This window comes from Oculina patagonica, chromosome 7 (genome assembly GCF_052425735.1).
Source record: "Oculina patagonica isolate OP01 chromosome 7, crgOcupat, whole genome shotgun sequence".
NCBI lineage: Eukaryota > Metazoa > Cnidaria > Anthozoa > Scleractinia > Oculinidae > Oculina > Oculina patagonica.
The window spans coordinates 4802504-4820775 of NC_135764.1; the positions used below are offsets into that span (position 1 = coordinate 4802504).

General features: G+C 40.4%; 2 protein-coding genes across 4 annotated transcripts in view; one reads left to right on the top strand and one right to left on the bottom strand.

Annotated features, from left to right (window-relative positions):
* LOC144660144 (uncharacterized) overlaps nt 1-5858 on the top strand; it is a 42261-nt gene extending 36403 nt beyond the window's left edge. For 2 of the 3 annotated variants that reach the window (XM_078520704.1, XM_078520705.1), the window contains exons 15-16: nt 3064-3141; nt 4110-5858. In XM_078520704.1, the coding sequence (XP_078376830.1) occupies nt 3064-3141; nt 4110-4303 (272 nt within the window). In that variant the 3' untranslated portion in view covers nt 4304-5858. The remainder of the gene's footprint in view (nt 1-3063; nt 3142-4109) is intronic. The other variant, XM_078520706.1, reaches the window with a different exon arrangement.
* A 3911-nt stretch (nt 5859-9769) lies between these two features.
* LOC144660860 (uncharacterized) overlaps nt 9770-18272 on the bottom strand; it is a 41590-nt gene continuing 33087 nt past the window's right edge. The window contains exons 10-14 of the mRNA XM_078521588.1: nt 15823-18038; nt 15162-15207; nt 14055-14453; nt 13042-13119; nt 9770-12106 (exon numbers count right to left, since the gene is read on the bottom strand). Coding sequence (XP_078377714.1) covers nt 11901-12106; nt 13042-13119; nt 14055-14453; nt 15162-15207; nt 15823-18038 — 2945 coding nt within the window. The 3' untranslated portion in view covers nt 9770-11900. The remainder of the gene's footprint in view (nt 12107-13041; nt 13120-14054; nt 14454-15161; nt 15208-15822; nt 18039-18272) is intronic.

An 18272-nucleotide genomic window follows, 5' to 3' on the forward strand; every position in this document is an offset into this window, starting at 1 on the left:
CAACTGAGATGAAAAATAACTATCCAACATTTAAAACTTTACTAATAAAGTCTTACATGTAGATCTTTAAATTGAACAAAAAAATCACTGAGTGACAGATGCCTTTTCCGTGTAAAAGAAACGTGTCAATCGTATCTTACATGTTAGCTTCAGTGTCTGAGTTGTCCAAATCAGATTCCACATTATGATTTCCAGGTGTAGTTCCCGCATGAGTTTTCATGAATTTGGCAATTGATTGCGACGCTTCTTTTTGTTTGCGCTTCTTTGAGCAGGAATTAAGGTGATCTATTGAGTGAAAAAAAAGAAAAAAATCCTCATTGAAGTATATATATTAAGGTAACAAATAGTGTTGGACACGATAAACAGTTCTATACTTACGTTTGTCCAGATAATTAATTTTGGCCAGAACTCCTGCATCGGGGCGCAGTTGCAACACTTTGCTGCAGTAACCGCATCGTACCTTCCACGCCCATTTAAATGATTTCTTCTTTAATCTGACGACGACGGGCTCACTCTCAAACAATGTGCTATTACCACGTGCTTTTAACTCTAGAAAACAACAGAGATAGAAGTCATAGAAGGTTTGAGTAATTCAGTATTTGCTAAGACAACAAATTTACGACCATTTACATGTACTACAATAAGAATAAAGAGTTTGCCCTAAATAGTGCCTTTAAATAACAAGATTATTGAAAGAAGATAAACCTGATCAATAAAGTAAGGCATGTAAGTTGACATACCTGTTCTTAACTGCTCTTTCTCTTTTTCTGTAAGCTGGCGCGTTTCCATGGGATCAGGCGGCTTGGTGATTGTTGCACTTTCTGCTGTCCTTGAGCTATCAGCCTCCTTAACTTCAACAACAATTCGCGGGCAAGACTTGCTAAATGCAATTTCCACGGGGTAAACGAACACTAAAAGATACAGAAACAAGAGGCTTTTGAGGCTAGCGTTTTCTAGACCTTTCTACTGGTACAAGAAACTTAACTTATATTGGAAAAAGTATCGAGCCAAACATATGCAATTTGATTTATTCGACATACCGGTAGACCAGGTGTACGTGACTTTCATTGTCTTTCATTGAGTGTCATGTTTTGCACAGCAAGAAGCTAAAATACTTACATCATCAAGGATGAAACACCAATCTGCCGTGAATCAGACGTTCCTCTAGGGTCCGCTAGTTAAAACTATTTAAGATTCACATTTGCTATTTACTCAATTATTTTTCGTTGACCACAGAAAAGTCACAAAAGGACGTGCATAGTAACCATAGTCTCTTACGCAGCCGTTGACCGCCGAGCGTGACGTTGCGTGACGAGCCCACAGGTAGACAGACCTCTGTGTTTGAGGCAGCGTGACGTAAGCTTCACGCGCTATTTGATTTCACTGTAATTTGATAGACCTCGGCTTGAGTCAACTGATCGCGAAAAATGCGGCCAAAAATGCTCCATAAAATACTGAACTTTGCACCTTTTAATCAAAAACTTTGATCGACTGTAAGCCAGATACATAAACTTCACTTACCTTGCAGCATGTCGGTCCCACTTCGAATACTCGGCATTTCGAGCTCCGCTTGTAAATCTGTGTTTATTGCAAAACACTGGGTTCCTCTTGCGGCATCCGATTTGTCCAGCCTTGCCAATTTTATTTCCAAATGTTCACCGAGGCCGATCTTTTTGGCAGTATCACGTAGTCCACCAAAATTGCTGCCATTACAAAATAATGCAATCCAGTAAGAATAATGAAAGAAATTCAAAATTGACTAAAAAACGAACGAAACAAGATCTAATCGATACTTACGTTACTGTTTCCCGAATCTTCTTCAGAGTTTTCGCTCCTCTGGTCAACACGGCTCGAAATTTTTCCTTTCGGAGAAAACTATTACCGCTACTACCTTTTTCATAATAAAATGCTACGCAAGTTATGAGATCGCTTTCTTTCTGCCCTGCCTCGTTCATCTCGGAAGATTCCGAGGTCAGGTCAGTTCGTGTCGCCATCACGCTTAGCTTGAAAGACTTAATTCAATGTGAATTTGATCACCGGAAATGGCGCACAACTCATAAAAAGGGTCATTCGACTTGTCCAGCTACTTATTACAGCCAATCACATTTCGCGTAGTGATGGATGCATGTCAGGTCATGTTAAAATGTTAATAGTTAGCCAAAAGAAACACGATCGTCACAGAAATAAAGTGTCAACTAAGGTCACGTTTTGAACTATGTCATCCCGCATCCCGCCTTCAAATTCATAATATCCCACATCCCGCCTACGAATGGGAACGAATCCCGGTCCCGCCAAGACAATTTCATCCCGTATCCCGCCACTAAAATTTTTAATATCCCCCATCCCGCCTTGATTTTGAGCCCCATCCCGCATCCCGCCAAACCTATTTTGGACCCTCAAAACTATTACCGCTACTACCTTTTTCATAATAAAATGCTACGCAAGTTATGAGATCGCTTTCTTTCTGCCCTGCCTCGTTCATCTCGGAAGATTCCGAGGTCAGGTCAGTTCGTGTCGCCATCACGCTTAGCTTGAAAGACTTAATTCAATGTGAATTTGATCACCGGAAATGGCGCACAACTCATAAAAAGGGTCATTCGACTTGTCCAGCTACTTATTACAGCCAATCACATTTCGCGTAGTGATGGATGCATGTCAGGTCATGTTAAAATGTTAATAGTTAGCCAAAAGAAACACGATCGTCACAGAAATAAAGTGTCAACTAAGGTCACGTTTTGAACTATGTCATCCCGCATCCCGCCTTCAAATTCATAATATCCCACATCCCGCCTACGAATGGGAACGAATCCCGGTCCCGCCAAGACAATTTCATCCCGTATCCCGCCACTAAAATTTTTAATATCCCCCATCCCGCCTTGATTTTGAGCCCCATCCCGCATCCCGCCAAACCTATTTTGGACCCTCAATTAATTTCAACAAAGTTTCAGTTTAGGCAATATTTCCAACATTTTAATGGAAGTTTGTTCTAGCATTGGAGGTTCCTTTAATGTACTCTACCTTTTTAATTCCATGTGTTTTTTGTATGAATGTGTGCCTCTATAGGTCCCCTACTTCATGAAGATCTTGATGTTCAATATATTCCTCTTCAGCAGAGTAGAGACCTCTCAGTGCATTTGTGTGGTAAGGACATGTCATTTTAAGTGAATTGAAGTGTACTGAGGATTTTAGTGGAATTTTGACTACACAAGTTAAGGTCTACACCCGATACTTATCCATTTCAATTTAAAGTTCGTTACACTTTTTGATTGATTTAATTTTCTTCATATCGTAATGGTTAGAGAGTTTTTACTATATACAGTAGAACCCCGGTAACTCGAACTCGGATAACTCGAACAACCCCGCTAACTCGAACAAATCTTCATTTCCCTTGGATTTGACCCAACTTTTCAGTCATTTTAACTCGGTAACTCGAACTCGGATAACTCGAAAACCCCGCTAACTCGAACTAAATTTCGTTTCCCTTGCTCAAAATTTGGGTCAAATGTACCCCGATAACTCGAATTTTGGTTCTTGCAACTCGCCACGGATGCCCATTGAAATATTTCGTTAGCTCTTCTTGTCCAAATACACGACATAGTGTTCGTTTTAGTGTTTAAAAACACTAAAACGAACACTATAGCAATTTGATTTTAATTGAACAACAAACAGATCACGTATTTGACAGTCATTTTCCACTCTTAACATAAAAATGTATGATCGTGTGAGAGTTTTTGACGAAATAAGTTTAATTTGCACTGTACTGTGTACTGAAGTGCTGAAAAATCAGTAAACTCTCAATTTTAACATGGCAAGTTGAATATTCAATCGACCCCGATAACTCGATACCCCGCTAACTCGAACTGTTTTTCGCTTCCCTTCAGAGTTCGAGTTACCGGGGTTCTACTGTAGTATTCTTCTATGCACTAAAAATTTCCAGGCATAACATCCCATCCACGTAGTTGCATTTTTGTTCATAATTAATGAACTTGTCGCAGTAAGTTGAACTATTGTATTGCGCTGTCAAAATGTGGCGGCCTCAGTAAGGAGGTGCGGAGTGGAGAATGTGTTGTTGATTTTAGATGAGTTGTAAAGTGATGTTGATTTTATAGGCGGAGACGAGTGGATGATGGTTGCTGAGAGACTGGGACTGACGCAAGCACGGATCCGTTTCCTTGAGAGGCGAAGTCGTAATCCGTTTGAGGATGCAGTCGTGTACATCCGGAGTCAGCAGTATTTGAATGTAGGACAGCTGTATGATGTGATGGTCGACTGCGGATTCCCGACATTTGCTGATTTGCTATAGAAGATGGATTTACCGTAACATTTCGAAAATAAGAGCCAAAATCTCGTGATAGGCAAAAATGCTTCCGAAAATAATCCCGTCCTTACCCCCCCCCCCCTCCCCCGCTCGTTATAAGACCTCTCTAACTAGGCCCCCTTTGAAGGTTCTATTTTTTTAATAAGCCCACCTCTCAATTAAACCTCTCTAGGAGGTTTATAGGGCTTTTGCGGTATATTTAGATATAGCTCTCAAAAAAGATATATTTTTTCCGATTATAAGCCCCTTATTGGGGAGACTGTTTTGTATTTTACTTTGTTTTGAAAAGGTCAGTGACCTGTAATGTACAAATATGCTTCCTTAAAATGACATTTATTGCAATAAAGAAAATTTAATCCTCTAAACTAGTGCACGAAAATACCATCAAATCACGCTTGTACTACAAGATTCGAAAATGGGTGCCAATATCCAGCCAGCTATATATATATCGAATTTTTCAAATGTATGACGAGCTGTGCCCCTGGGCTATTTGAACTGTAAGCATTAGCGTGCAAATGTCGGTAAGCATACCATAAAGAACTTTCAGTTGAATAATCCTCTTTTGAAACTGCTTCTGGTCAAAGAACGTTTTGTCATTGAACTGCCACTATCTGAAACTCCGTAAACTCTACTTTAAAACAATGTAGATCTGTCTCAATTTTAAAAAAATATCCTTTGCTGCAATTGTCGTTTTGTTAGCTATTTTTAAGTTACAGGCTTCGTCCCCTCAAAGCTCGGGGCGCCTTGAAAACTTAACTGTTGTAGGTTTTTGTCACCTCAACGCTTGCATTGGCGTGCCGCCTGAAAGTTCTGAGGGAAATGATAACCTTTTTAAAAAGGCAGCGAACAACGTAGCATAGACAATTTTTTTCAGTACACATTCCGGAAGCTTACATTCGAATCACATGTAGCTGTAATAAAAGTGACAATGAGATAGGATGAAGAGTCGCATGTTAATTTACTAAGCGAATCTCGGCATAATTTTTTTTTCCAACTAGACTACTAGTTTGACGTGTGTGCAAAACTGTTTTAAAAGTTGATAATACTGGGCGTGTAGTCTTTCAACCCGCGCGCCGCCATGTTTGTTTTTTGCCAAGCTTGATGGAGTGTTTTGACGTCAGTGCATCGTCGTGCGTATAAAGTCGGCATTGCGTAAATTTATAGATATACGCGCTTCTTATCACCTCAAATACGCATTCCGATTTACCTTATTATAGGAAATTAACGCGTCATGAAATTAACGCGAATTTCAAACATTCGCGTTAATTTAAGTGGCGTTAATTTTTTTGTTAACGTTAATTTCCGCACCGTTAATTTTAAGTGGAGCGTTAATGTCCATGACGTCAATTTCCATTATTTTGACCCCAATTTCTCGTTACATACACTAACAGTCCAGACGTTCTTGACTCCAAGGAAAAAGCATTATTTTATCTGCCACTATCATTGATACTGCAAAGAACGCTCATAGTGGTGAAAGCACCACGAACATTGCTTTCGTTTAAGATTAAAGTCCTACAAGTGTTGAAATAAACTTGTTCCTGTTGTGTACGTCGCGTTAATTTCCTTCATTTTGAAATGTTACCCCGTCTTTCGCGTTAATTTCCTTTATTGGAAAGTAATTTTTCCTTCAATTCGCGTTTATTTAAGTCGCGTTAATTTCAAATACCTTGATTACACAAGCGTTAATTTCCTATAATAAGGTAATATGTACAGTTTTACCTCGAAATCGGCTTCCGAACTGGCCTCACTCCCGACAACGCAGTGACGTCACAATTTACCATAAACAAAACACGGCGGTGAGCGAGATCCTCCGTAAGAATAAATTTGAAAAACTATCTATTACGTCATTCTCTTTTTAGTATATATTGTTTTCTTGGTAGTTTGTGTCACTTATCTGTTGTATTTTAACCTTTGAGAAAAACGCGAATGTCTGCAGAAAAAGACAAGTCGATTGGTTTTCTATAAGAAAAGGATTTTCTCGCGTTTAGCTCCCACTTTATATACTCTTAGAATGAGGGCGAAGCAGCGCTCACTACTTATGTGAAATAGAATAAAACGCTTACCTAATAAATGTCAACAAACTTTTTCTTCGAGTTATGAAACCCCCTGAAGAAGATTGGCGAGATTCTTTTTTTCGACCACAAGATATGAGAACAAGCTGCGGGCTAGTTGGAGGCAAAAAGAAAGTTTTTCGTCTGCGGGATCGACTCGACACGCCAATGGGACACGTCGTGTAACATTGCATGACGTGCCCTGTTGGCGATGGGTGGCGTGGAAACCAAGTCGAACAGAAAACTGGCAGTCGAAAATTCGTCGCGTGTGAAGAAGGTCACACCATCGAGTAACAAGTATTCAAGTCAAAAACACGGTTTTTATATTCCATAATTTATTTTTCGAACAATAAGTATTCCATTGGACAGCTTTTTTCCTTTAGTTAAGACTGCGAGTGCAAGTTCTGTGAGCTTCTCTGCCCTCCACTCGAGTCAAATATGACGAAATGGTTAACTGTGCATAATTTTATACCCTATTTTGGTGTCCTCAGTCCCAGGCTCTCTCCTGTTCCTCTCTTAACAGGACGAATAGTAGAGAGAGCCTGGGATCGAGGCAGCGATAACGTCGAGATCCCCGCAACAATCATTGTTTTTATTGACGTCAGAGTTTCCCTGATGATTGTTGCTACTCAGGAACGGTTGGTCCGATACCTGAGACCCGCCTTAGGGACGCACCTAACGTCCCCATAGCCCTTTTCGCTTTAGAATTCCCAGTCCTAGATTCTAGGACTTCCGGTCCTCATGTGGGCAGTCATGATGTTTCTATATACTGTGCGAGAGAGTCATAGCGTCTTTGACGTCCGTTTAAGATGTCTTCGTTTCAAACAGCCAATCAAAAACAAATTCGAATTGATTTTATAATCCTGTCTCCAGAGCCCTTCGTTTCTCATGCCAAGGTCCTGCCGGAGATATACAGTAAAAACCCGCGTATAAGAACAAGTGGATTAAGAACACCCAGGCTTGATTTTAGGAAATAAAGTATCATTTATATAAGAACACATTCAGCCTGAAAAATGAAAGTTGTTGTTATATGGAAAAATATCAAAGATCAACACTACTTTTCATTGCACACATAATAGTTCCACCCCAATTATAGTACAGTATTGCCTTGATTTATTAATTTTATTAACATTAAAATACAATTGTGTGCATATATATTGATTTCATCTATTGGTAGCCCAGTATGTTCCTTATTTTAAGAAACTTTTTTTAAGAACACTTAAGAACACTTACAGGCTGATTTTGCAGATTATAACCCTTTATATAAGAACCAAATCAGCCTGAACCGCCAAAATAGGTGTTCTTATACGCGGGTTTTTACTGTAGTATACGCGCTTTTTATCACCTCAAATATTACAGTTGTATTCCCTTTCCTGCACCTGTGGCCTGTGCCCCTATAATGTGATCTTTTTTGCCGATTTAGAAGCTGCCTCGCCCACTCACTGCGGCAGCAATGATAGCGTTATCCAACCTTTGAACAACTGTGCCATGGTGTGTAAATGCAACTATTTTATGGCATACACTATATAAATGTCGATTTTAGACCGTTTTTAGTTGTGTTTAGATATCTAATTCAAACAGCAAAATGTTGATTTTAGAACGTTCATAGTTGTTGTAAACAAAAGATCTGTTTTAAAGTTTTATTTAAAAGTCCTTTCAACAAGTGTCCTTTGAAATATGTTGATACTTCCCTTCATATCGTTCACAATACTTAACCATTTCAAGCAGAAAAAGTAGTACAGTCTAAAAAGTTACTGTGAGCCTACTTCTACAGCATTCCTCTCCTCGGCAGAATTTCTACCATTTTGGTATACTAGTTCATAATCTCGAGCCCAGAGTCCATCTAGTCGGTCAGCGGAATGGGATGGACTCGTGTCTACCGGCGGTAACCGGTTGTTTCGCCTACGAGTTGTTTCGCTAACGACCAGTTCGCTAACGAGTTAGGTTGATTCGCCTACGTCTGAAGTCGATTCGCTAACGAGCCGTAGGTCGTTCGCTAACGTATTATGAGATTCATATTTTATATAATATGTACTAATAGAAATCAATCCGCATTAAAGACCCGGAGTTTGACTCAAATTCAGCGACGTAAACATGACAGTGTAAAACACACCGTAGTAAAATGTGTCTCCATGTTTGTCCGAAAAAGGGCTGGAAGTCAAGTCCCAGTCCTCCGCGTAACATAAAGACTGATCAACATTGTAGACAAGTATACGTGAAAAAGTTTATTTCACCCAGCTTTTCTCAACAATCGACCAATCGGGTCGCAAAAAGTAATGAAGACTTAAAGTTAGTGAAGTTGGCGACCAAGTGACATCAGTTAGCGATTTTGTCAAAAATGAGAGGACCTAAAAAGAGCAAGCAAAAGTTGAGAGCTCATGAAGGTTAGTGAGAGAGCGCGAGTCGAACAGCCTTGTTTAATAGCCGCGCAAGCGAGAGAAAGAAAGGCCCAGGCCGAAGGGGACGAAACAGGACACGACAGCCGACCGCGCAATGAGTGGAAGGGGGAAAATTGTTAGGAAGCAGAAATTTTAGTTTGACTACTTTCTACTAGCGACACATGCCGGAAAAGCGGCAACTCGCTTCTCGGGCCAAGCTATTGAAGCGATTCGAGTTTGTCTTTCGGCAAGAGCGTGAGTTCGATTGTCTTATTCTGTTGATGAAGAAGTTGTTAGAAAAAGAATAAATAGACGTCAGGGTATACCTAACGTTAGCGAAACGACCACAGCTCGAGCGAAACGACTTAGACGAGGCGAAACGACCTTACTCGTTAGCGAACTGGTCGAGCGAAACAACCGTAGGCGAAACGACCGCAATTCCTACCGGCGACCCTACCGCTGACGGACCGCGGAGCCGGGAGACACTCTGGGCTCCGGGAGACACTCTTGGCGCTAACTGCCACGTTTTGTTAATGGGTAATTGTGACGTCACTCCGTTGTCGGAGATCTGCGGAACCTACGGAATACAATTTCGCGATACAACTGTAATATTTGCGCGTATACTATATCTCCAAATTCACGCAATGCTGACTTTAGACCCACGACAATAAACGGACCGACGTCATAATCCCCTGCAAGCTTGACGAAAATGAACATGGCGGGCGCGGCAAATTGGCTAATGACAACACCGCCAATATTCGAACCAGATAAAGAATTATCAACTTGACTCCTGTGACAATTTTGCACAAAGAGGGTCCACAAACACGTGCACCAACTTATCATTTGGAACAAAACGTTTTTCTTTAGCCGAGATTCCCTTTGCACAAGAAACTGGCTCTAGTGACACATGATTTCATTGGCTAGATTTTAACAAAGGGACTTTGAATCTAGCCAATCAAATCAACCGTTGTAAAATTCCTCGATCCTTCCATTTTGTAAAGAATAAAGAAACAGTCACCATAGAAAAGCTACAATTTTATTATAGCACTTTTTATTTATTAGCTAACTATCTATGAAGCTATCTATAAAATATTTTAGTTCATCTACAATACTCGAGGTTGAAATAATCCAAAACAAATTCATACTTTACCCTAATATTCCCTTTTATTTGAAAGGAATATAAAAAGTTTACATTGAGATTTTTAATATCCATATCCAACCCCAAGAACGAAAGTAAACCATGTACATGTACACATCATAGATGAATACATACATACTAGAATTATTTCCCTTTAAAGGACCCTATTCAGCCATGCCTTTTTTTTGTTGCCATACGGGATTTCCGGCATAATTATATGGGCGTGGCTAACATGTCTAAGGGGCCTCTTCGTATGAGCCCGGTTGACCGGACTGGCCTGGTTACCGAGTTCTCAGCCTCACTCGGAGTATATACCGAGATCTCGGTTTCTAAGCCGCAGTCCGGGTAGCCGGGAAGAAACTTTGTTGACAAATAACTTCGTTTTCGCAAAGAGGCAGTCAAAATGACAAACTTTGCCTTGTATGTATTTCCACTTAAGAAATACGTGAATTAGCTTCATTAGCAAAGTTACAAGAGTTGACAAAGCTACGATAGTTGCGAACGACTCAACTTTATGTGGCACCATTTTGGTTTTGTTTCTTGAATTTCATACATGTCAACCGGGCTAAAATTTACCATAGTGAACAGACGACAAAGTTTGTCCCAGTAACCGAGCCAGCCCGTTTACTGGACTCATATGAAGATGCTCTAAACAATAGAAATCGCTTTGAAACTGCTAAAGGTCTTTTAACAGACTTCCAGTAACACAACTTGCGGCGATGCAATAAGATTTTGCTTTACCACGCATTTTTTATCGATTCAATGGTATCGAAAATGGCGGATTTCACGGATTTCAAGGCGTGGCTGACTTGGGTCCTTAAAGGGGCTTTACAAAGACAGTTGTATAACTTATTTCTTAATTACATAACTATATTTTAATCTAAAAAAGAAGTAAAAAAATACATAAAAATAATAGGTTCAATACTTTAATAATTAATTCTAAAAACTCTTGGAAGAGCTTATGTCTAAATTGAGACAGAACTGCAGCGTTTTAAAGTAGGGTTAAGGAGTCTCAGATAGTGACAGTTCGATGATAAAACGTTTCTTGACCAGAAGCAGTTTTAAAAAGAGGAAATGTTCAAATGCTGAGAGTTTTCATGGGATGTTTACCAACTTTTACACGCTTTTACTAACAAAATAAAAAACCTTTAAAATAAAATAAAAAGCAAGATCAAGATCAAGATCACGGCCTGTCATACATTTAAAAATGCCAGTGTGACGCTTCAGGGTATATATAACTGGCTAGATGCTGGCGGCCATTTGCGAATCTTTTAGTACCAGTGGCGGAACCGGACCTTGAACTTAAGGGAAAGGGCCCTTTTGTATGTGTGTGCACACCCAAAAAACTTCAAGGGAGGAGTCATTAAAAACTTTTTTTTTACCAAACATAAGGAGGGGGACCGATCCCCCCGGGCCCCTCTCATAGATCCGCCACTAAGTACAGGTGTGACGTAGGCGTACTTCCGTGCAACACTTAATATTCTGGTCCAACCCTTTTTTGTTTGTTTTTTTCTTTTTTTTTTGCAACAAATGCCATTTTAAGGAAGCATATTTGTACGTACATTTCTAAGACTTGCTTTATATAGAGTGGAGCATAAAAAGAACGTACCATTACTAGCATAATAAGCTCTACGTCTCTTTCAAGTGGGCGTTTATTTTCGGATGAAATTTTGCGTTTCGAAAGTCTTTGGTTTTCTATTTGGACGGGATACTGTGACTAAAATCTTATTGGTGCATTCAATAATAAACATTACGATAGAAAACCCAAAACAAATCCTACAGCCGTTAAAAAAACTTTACGGTTCCCTGAGCGTTCTCGAACAACGTAAAATACAAAATGAATAAGGGGCTTCTAATCGAAAAGAACTCTCCATTTTTAAGAACTATTAATAACTAAATTTCATAAGCCCATGGGCTAATATTCGATAGGGCTTAATCTATTTGGGAAAGATTTTTGCGTTTGAGTTTGGTTGCTCATTTTTGGGGACTTATTTTCGTAATGTAAAATTCATCTTCTATAGCAAATCAGCAAATATCGGGAATCCGCAGTTGACCAACACATCATACAGTTGTCCTACATTCAAATGCTGCTGGCTCCGAGTGTGCCCCACTGCATATTCAAATGGATTTTGACATGGATTTTGACATCGCCTCTCGAGGTATCGGATCTTCGCTGGCGACAAACCCAGTCTCTCGGCAACCATCATCCACTCGTCTCCGCCTATAAAATGAAATCGCTTCTTGTCATCCAACAATGCATGAACAACACAACTCTACTGAACAGTCACATCAAACTTTGATTCACACCAAATAAAGTGGAACAGCCATTTTGACAGCACGATACAATTAGTTGATAACTTACTACATCAAGATTAAAAATAAAAACGTTACTCTGGTTTACAACTGTTTAAAATGTTCTAAAAATTTCGAAAAAAGTCCCAACGTTTTTTTTACTATGCAGAGCTAATTATGTTCTGTGCCTTAATTTGCATAGTATAAAAACGTGTTTTTACAAATTTCTTGTCATATTTCACTGATGAAACAAATATACAACTACGTCGTTTAAGAAAGCGAATTTTTTTCGATAAAACTCCACATCAAAAAAGATGAATAAAGGAGCTCCCTGAAACTGCGTCACAGATAAAGATTATATAGAGAGGTACCCGGGGCGGGTAAGGGTAAGGTTTCTACCCGTTTATGGTCTTAAATAGGGCATGTCTTGTGCACTCTGGTTAACAATTTTTTTACAATTTTTGAAAAGTATCAGAAGTGAGGAGTGTTTTTAAAAACGCCGGGTATTTATAGCCTTTATCAAATATTTGCCCAAATCGAAATAGATACTGGAAAAAATCTGGCTTGAAATGGGGTATTGAGTTTGGAGTCAGGTCTAAAATAGAGTAGGTAAAATCATACATTTTGGTCTGAAATGGGGTAAGGGTTTCAGGAAGCGTGCCGCACACCCCCACTATAATTCTCGGAGAGTAACCCCTGGGGGTGACAGTCGAACGTGAGACCTATCAAAAAGTACAACAAACGTCAAATTGAAATGAATAGTATCAGGTGTGGACTTCGACTTGTGAAGTCAAATACCACTAAAATCCTCAGTTATATTTTATGCAATATTTCCGTTGTATAATACACATGACATGTTCTTACCACACAAATGCACTGACAGGTTTTTACTCTGCTGAAGAGGAATATTCCAAACATCAAGAGTTTCACGAAGTAGGGGACCTGTAGAGGCACAAATTCAAATTTAAACACAAGGAATTTATATGGCAGAGCACATTAAATTCGAAAGAAAGGTGCATGCTGCATGCTATAATAATAGTTAAATATCCAGATAAATTATATAACAATGTTTCTGTCTACTCCAACATCACCCCTACCCTCTCCCCCGGGGAGGGGGGGGACCCGGCCATTTGTCTTTTTCGAGAACGTTTTGGTCAAATTCCCCCGCTATAGTGTCTGTTTAAACGGTCAAATGTCCCATCAGTTAGGGATTTACAGAGCATCACACTTTCCACCCCTACGGATTTTAAAGACAAAAGGATAAAAGAAACTTTCAAGTTTTCTTTCGATCCACGCAGCTTGAAATCACCCTTTCTAGCTTAGCTAATGCATGTCACCTGTGAAAGGTTACTTGTTACACCTTACTGATAAGACATTAAAAAATTCTCCAACCTAATTGGGCAGAAAGATCTTAGACCAATTTGACTTGTGTCGAGAACTCAAACTTCTTTCGAGTGAAGTGGCTTGCATACCTAAGTGAACATCACTCTCATAACGTTTCTGTCAAGCTTAACATATAACATCATTTTTATCATCACAGTCATGACACTGTATCAGACTCGTACCCAGTGGTTTCTCTTATTCGCGACGTAGTGAGTTCGCGGTGCATCAAGGGAGGGAAGGAAGAAAAGCACCTTTGCGCGCATTATTTGGCGTCCCAGACTCATCAGATTTCTTAGATAAGTGACGAGTGGGTAGGAGTCTGACACTGTACTGATTATTAAACATTTTGTTTGCCACCGTCCTTGTTGCCGCCCCCATAACAGTTTTCATAACTATCTTTCAGTTCACACAAAGACTGGTAGGGTTTGGTTGTCATGCAGAAGAAATTACATGATTAACAAACGACTACAACAAACTTGAACCTGACCAAGTACCTGTAGTCCCAGCTGGTGCGACTTCCCTCAAATGTTTCACCACATCAAACCTGTCTAAGTGTTTAGCTTTTCTTGCCAAGCAGCGAATCATCTTCTTGGTCTCTGGTTCTGGATTTTTCAGCGAGACTTGTTTCAGTTGCAGATCTTCCTGTAGTCTAGCCACGACATCTTTTGCATCAGATGACTCTGATAAAAGAGCGGCTTCAACTGCAGAAGGTAAAGCAAGAGCCTGTTCTTCACCTGGCTCTGGATTCTCCAAAGCTAAAGAGCCTTGTTGCAGATCCTCTTGCGGTCGAACCATGACATCTCTTGAATCATCCCATGACTGTGAAAGAAGAGCTTCCTGAACTGCACAAGGTAAGGCAAAGGCCTGCTCTTCACATGTCTCCTTTTTGGATACTGCAATTTAAACAAATGTCAAGAGCTATTTCCAATATCGCTCTGTAATTGAAAAAAAAAAAACACAAAAAAAGATCTACGTGGGCAAGAAAAACCTTGGGCAAACTAGGTGCCACATTCTTCGATTCCTAAACTATTTGCACCATGTTTACTTTGTTGATTGCCGGTGTCTTTTTTAGGGTTTTTAAAATTTTTGGTTTTTTTGCCCTCTCCTACGCTCTTTTTTTATGTGGGTACGTGAACGTAATATTGAACGCATTGACCAAGCAAATGGTGTTGACTATGCACACGCCTATTGTTGAAGATCGCGAGTTACTACAGTGATGTAAGCGAGTACTCAACAACAGTTCCAGTTAGCTCTGTATTTACGAAAGCATTTTACTTTCAGCGACAACTTTTCAGTGACTTCTCTCCATATAAACAAGAAATAGTACAGTTGGCCTCTTAAGCTACGTACCTATATTGCTTAAATCAGATCATGCGAGCCTCTAGAGAACTGTTCCTTTATCTATCTGAAAATTATTCATTCATGTCTACGTACGTTGAATTTGAGAGCAACAATTCTTAGCTGTAACATTGATATGAACAGAAATGGGACAACAAACAAACAAACAAACAAACAAAGAAAACGAGGTCTGTTGAACTAAGGCAGTTTTTAGCCCCGGGATTTTAGCATGGTACGTAAAATACAAGGGGGACTGTAATTACCTTCTTTAGAAAGAACACTTCTTTCTTTACCTTCATTAGCGGCTTGCTGTTTTGAAAGATAGAGAAACATTATTATATTTCAACAATTTACAAAGTTGGCATTTCATTGCTATTATTCATTTCAGAAATAGAGTACAAAGATCCCGCCATTAGTGAAAGTGAAGTTACTTATTTTGGCTGGCTTGAATTAGTGTAGGATGGCAACTAAACACTAGGGTTTGATTTGCACATTTGATTAAATGCGTAGGGGCTTGTGGAACAAATGGTTAAAGTAAAGGTTGATTAAAACTCGGACAAAAAGTCTATAACATTTTCCACGAGACATTCTAAAAGCCCTTTACAATATTAATTTCGCCATATATAATTGTTTCGAAAACCCTTTTCATCGACTTAAAGCAAGTCTAAATTTTCAAATGTGTACATGACACATGTAAAATCCTACTACATAATCCCTACAGGTGATTTTGTGTAATGCAAGTTACCATGACAAAAACCTTTCAGATATGATTGAGCATAGTACAAAAAACGAAACAATCCAAAAAAAATGATAATTACACGACCTGATAATGGAATCAAAGCATTTTATAGTACCCTAAGTGGCACATTTTCAGCAGGAAGCAGTCGGGATGTCGATAAATTGTACATGCCATCATGAACTAACCTGATTAAATGAACATCCAATTTCTTGTTCATCTAAAAATCCAAACCAATGGGGGGCATACTGCTGGACTTGAATCCTGCAATCACCCCGCACACCAGGCCTGGTGCAAAGGAAAAACTGCTGACACTCATGCAACTCAGAGTCTGACACAAAGTGGAGACACTCATCTTGACTGCAGCCACGCGCATCATGAATGTCGCAGTCGTTGACTTTGCCTGAAGGAGAACACACTAAACAGCATACACACATTTCGTAGCTCATGTTTTCCAGCCAAGAGAACTCTGCGCGCATGCACTCAAGCATCAATCTCAGTTTCGAATAGATGGCGCGGGTAGTGGTCACATCAAAGCTGCCATTGTTGGAATCTGCCGTCAGTTTGAGGTCATTGCTTCCACTGTGGAAACTGACTTCAATGGAAGAGGAGTGGCACAGGAATATAACGGCAGTTCCTTGTTCAGGAAGGACGTGAAAGATGGCAAAATTCTGGAACAATTGAGGCACCATTTCGCTCTTCCACTCTTCGTTGCACCACTGAAAAAACTGCAGAATAAGTCGGGGGAACAGACCAGGAGGCACTCGACCAGATGTGAACTTCAAATAAAGTGAAGGGATTTCTACAGCCGCAAGCAGCTTAAGGACGTCATCTGTTGGAGGTGAAAGCAGCATGGATGGCACAAGGTACTGCTTGCTAGATTCAGAATTTGACGGCCAGGAACAAAGCAAGCTAAACCTCTCCATTATGGCAGTCAGGCTCTCGCGTCTGTCTCGGTTGTCAAACAAGGGGCTCCACACATGCTTCAGGAGATTTTCATCCAAGATCCCAGTCTTCTCGAGCTTACGCCAGAGCCCTTCAACTTTCCTGTCCACGTGTTCATAACGTTTAACAGTTATTACCATCTTAAACACATCAATGAGCCACTGGGGGTCCAAAATCACCATTCTTTCCAGCTCTGGGGTGCCGCTGAAATGAATAAGAATCCTCTGATCATGCAAAAAGTTCAATAATGTCTGAAATTCTTTGTCGTCATCAATTCTGCAAACGTCAGATGCAAGCCGTTTAGCGTCAGCGAGAGATATCCACTTGTACTTTTTTTTGGACAAGAGTTGGAGCGCAGTTTCATACCTCAACCACTTCAGTGGAATTTCCTCTTTCACCTGTGGCAGCTCCTTAGCAACAGCAAGTATTTGGTCTCTCAGACGTATGACCTCTGGGCACTCGTGTTTGCTTCCTGACTTTTTGTTATCAACAACGAAAACGTCTTTAAATAGGTGTTCCCGGTACGTCTTGGTTTGTAAAAAGCCATATATTTCAAGGGCTAGATCTCTAGAATTAGTGCCACAATAGGGCTTGTCGGCATGGGTGCACACAAAGAAAACTGGAGGTAGTCTTGTGGGTAAAGTCTCAGACATGGCAGCCTCTTGACGGGTATCATCTGGACTACTTAGGGAATAGATGGATGACAGCCAAAAATCAAGATAGTCTAGATTTGTTTTCTTACAGCAAATGTCCTCTTTATTCTTGAACAATCCTTTCCTCACGAGAGGGTTGGCTTTGGCGTGTGGATCACGACTTAGGTCACATACCAAGATGTAGATGGCTTTGGCTGACAGGAAGATTGGATGAGTGGAGTAGTAAACCAATTGTCCACCAAAATCCCACAAAACTGAATATATTTCTTTGTCTTCTTTCTTTTCATCTTCTTCAAGTAACTTTTCAACGAGTGTTGCTATGTCTTCTGGCAGTTCTGGTACAAATAAGTGACTGTAGGTTTCCTCTTTACATTCAATAGGAATACGTTTTTCAGTTTCTTTAGATGTATATTCTGCGGCAGAAAAAGTGTCAGACGTTTTGGCAAAACCAGTGATCGTTTCCGCTAAACGTCCAGATGCTGCAATGCTGCGGTCGGCAGAGCCACCTGTGTTTATTTCCTCTGAAGGTTGGACAAATGACTCTGTGGTACTTGGGCTTGGTTCTTCCGAATCAGGGCCAAATGCAATATCTTGTTCTGCACTTATTGACTCTGAAACATTCAAAGAATTTTCTTCTTCCTTCAAACTTTTTAAAATTAATTGAGCTGCTGCACGACACTCAAATGAGATCTCAGACTCTGATTCAGTTTCTTTGATCTTCTCTCCTGTGCGTGGCACGCGTGAGCACGCAGAGCTGAGGCACTGCCCGCCTGAAGGATCAAAGGTCGTGTCACAGTCCATGCTGCCTGTCGGACAGTCAAACCACCCGTCAAATGACGACCACGAACACACGAAGAAGAGGCAAGGGGAAATCACGTGCCAACGTGAACCTCAGTCTCACACCCCACAGCCCCGTCCCCGGGGCGCGGCCAGCACGAAACAGTGGCCTGGCGCAGACATCAGCCAGAGGAGTGTCTCCAGGGTCACGCGCCGGAGAGGGACAGGCGGGGGGAGAGGAGAGAAGTGGGACAGGTGGCGAG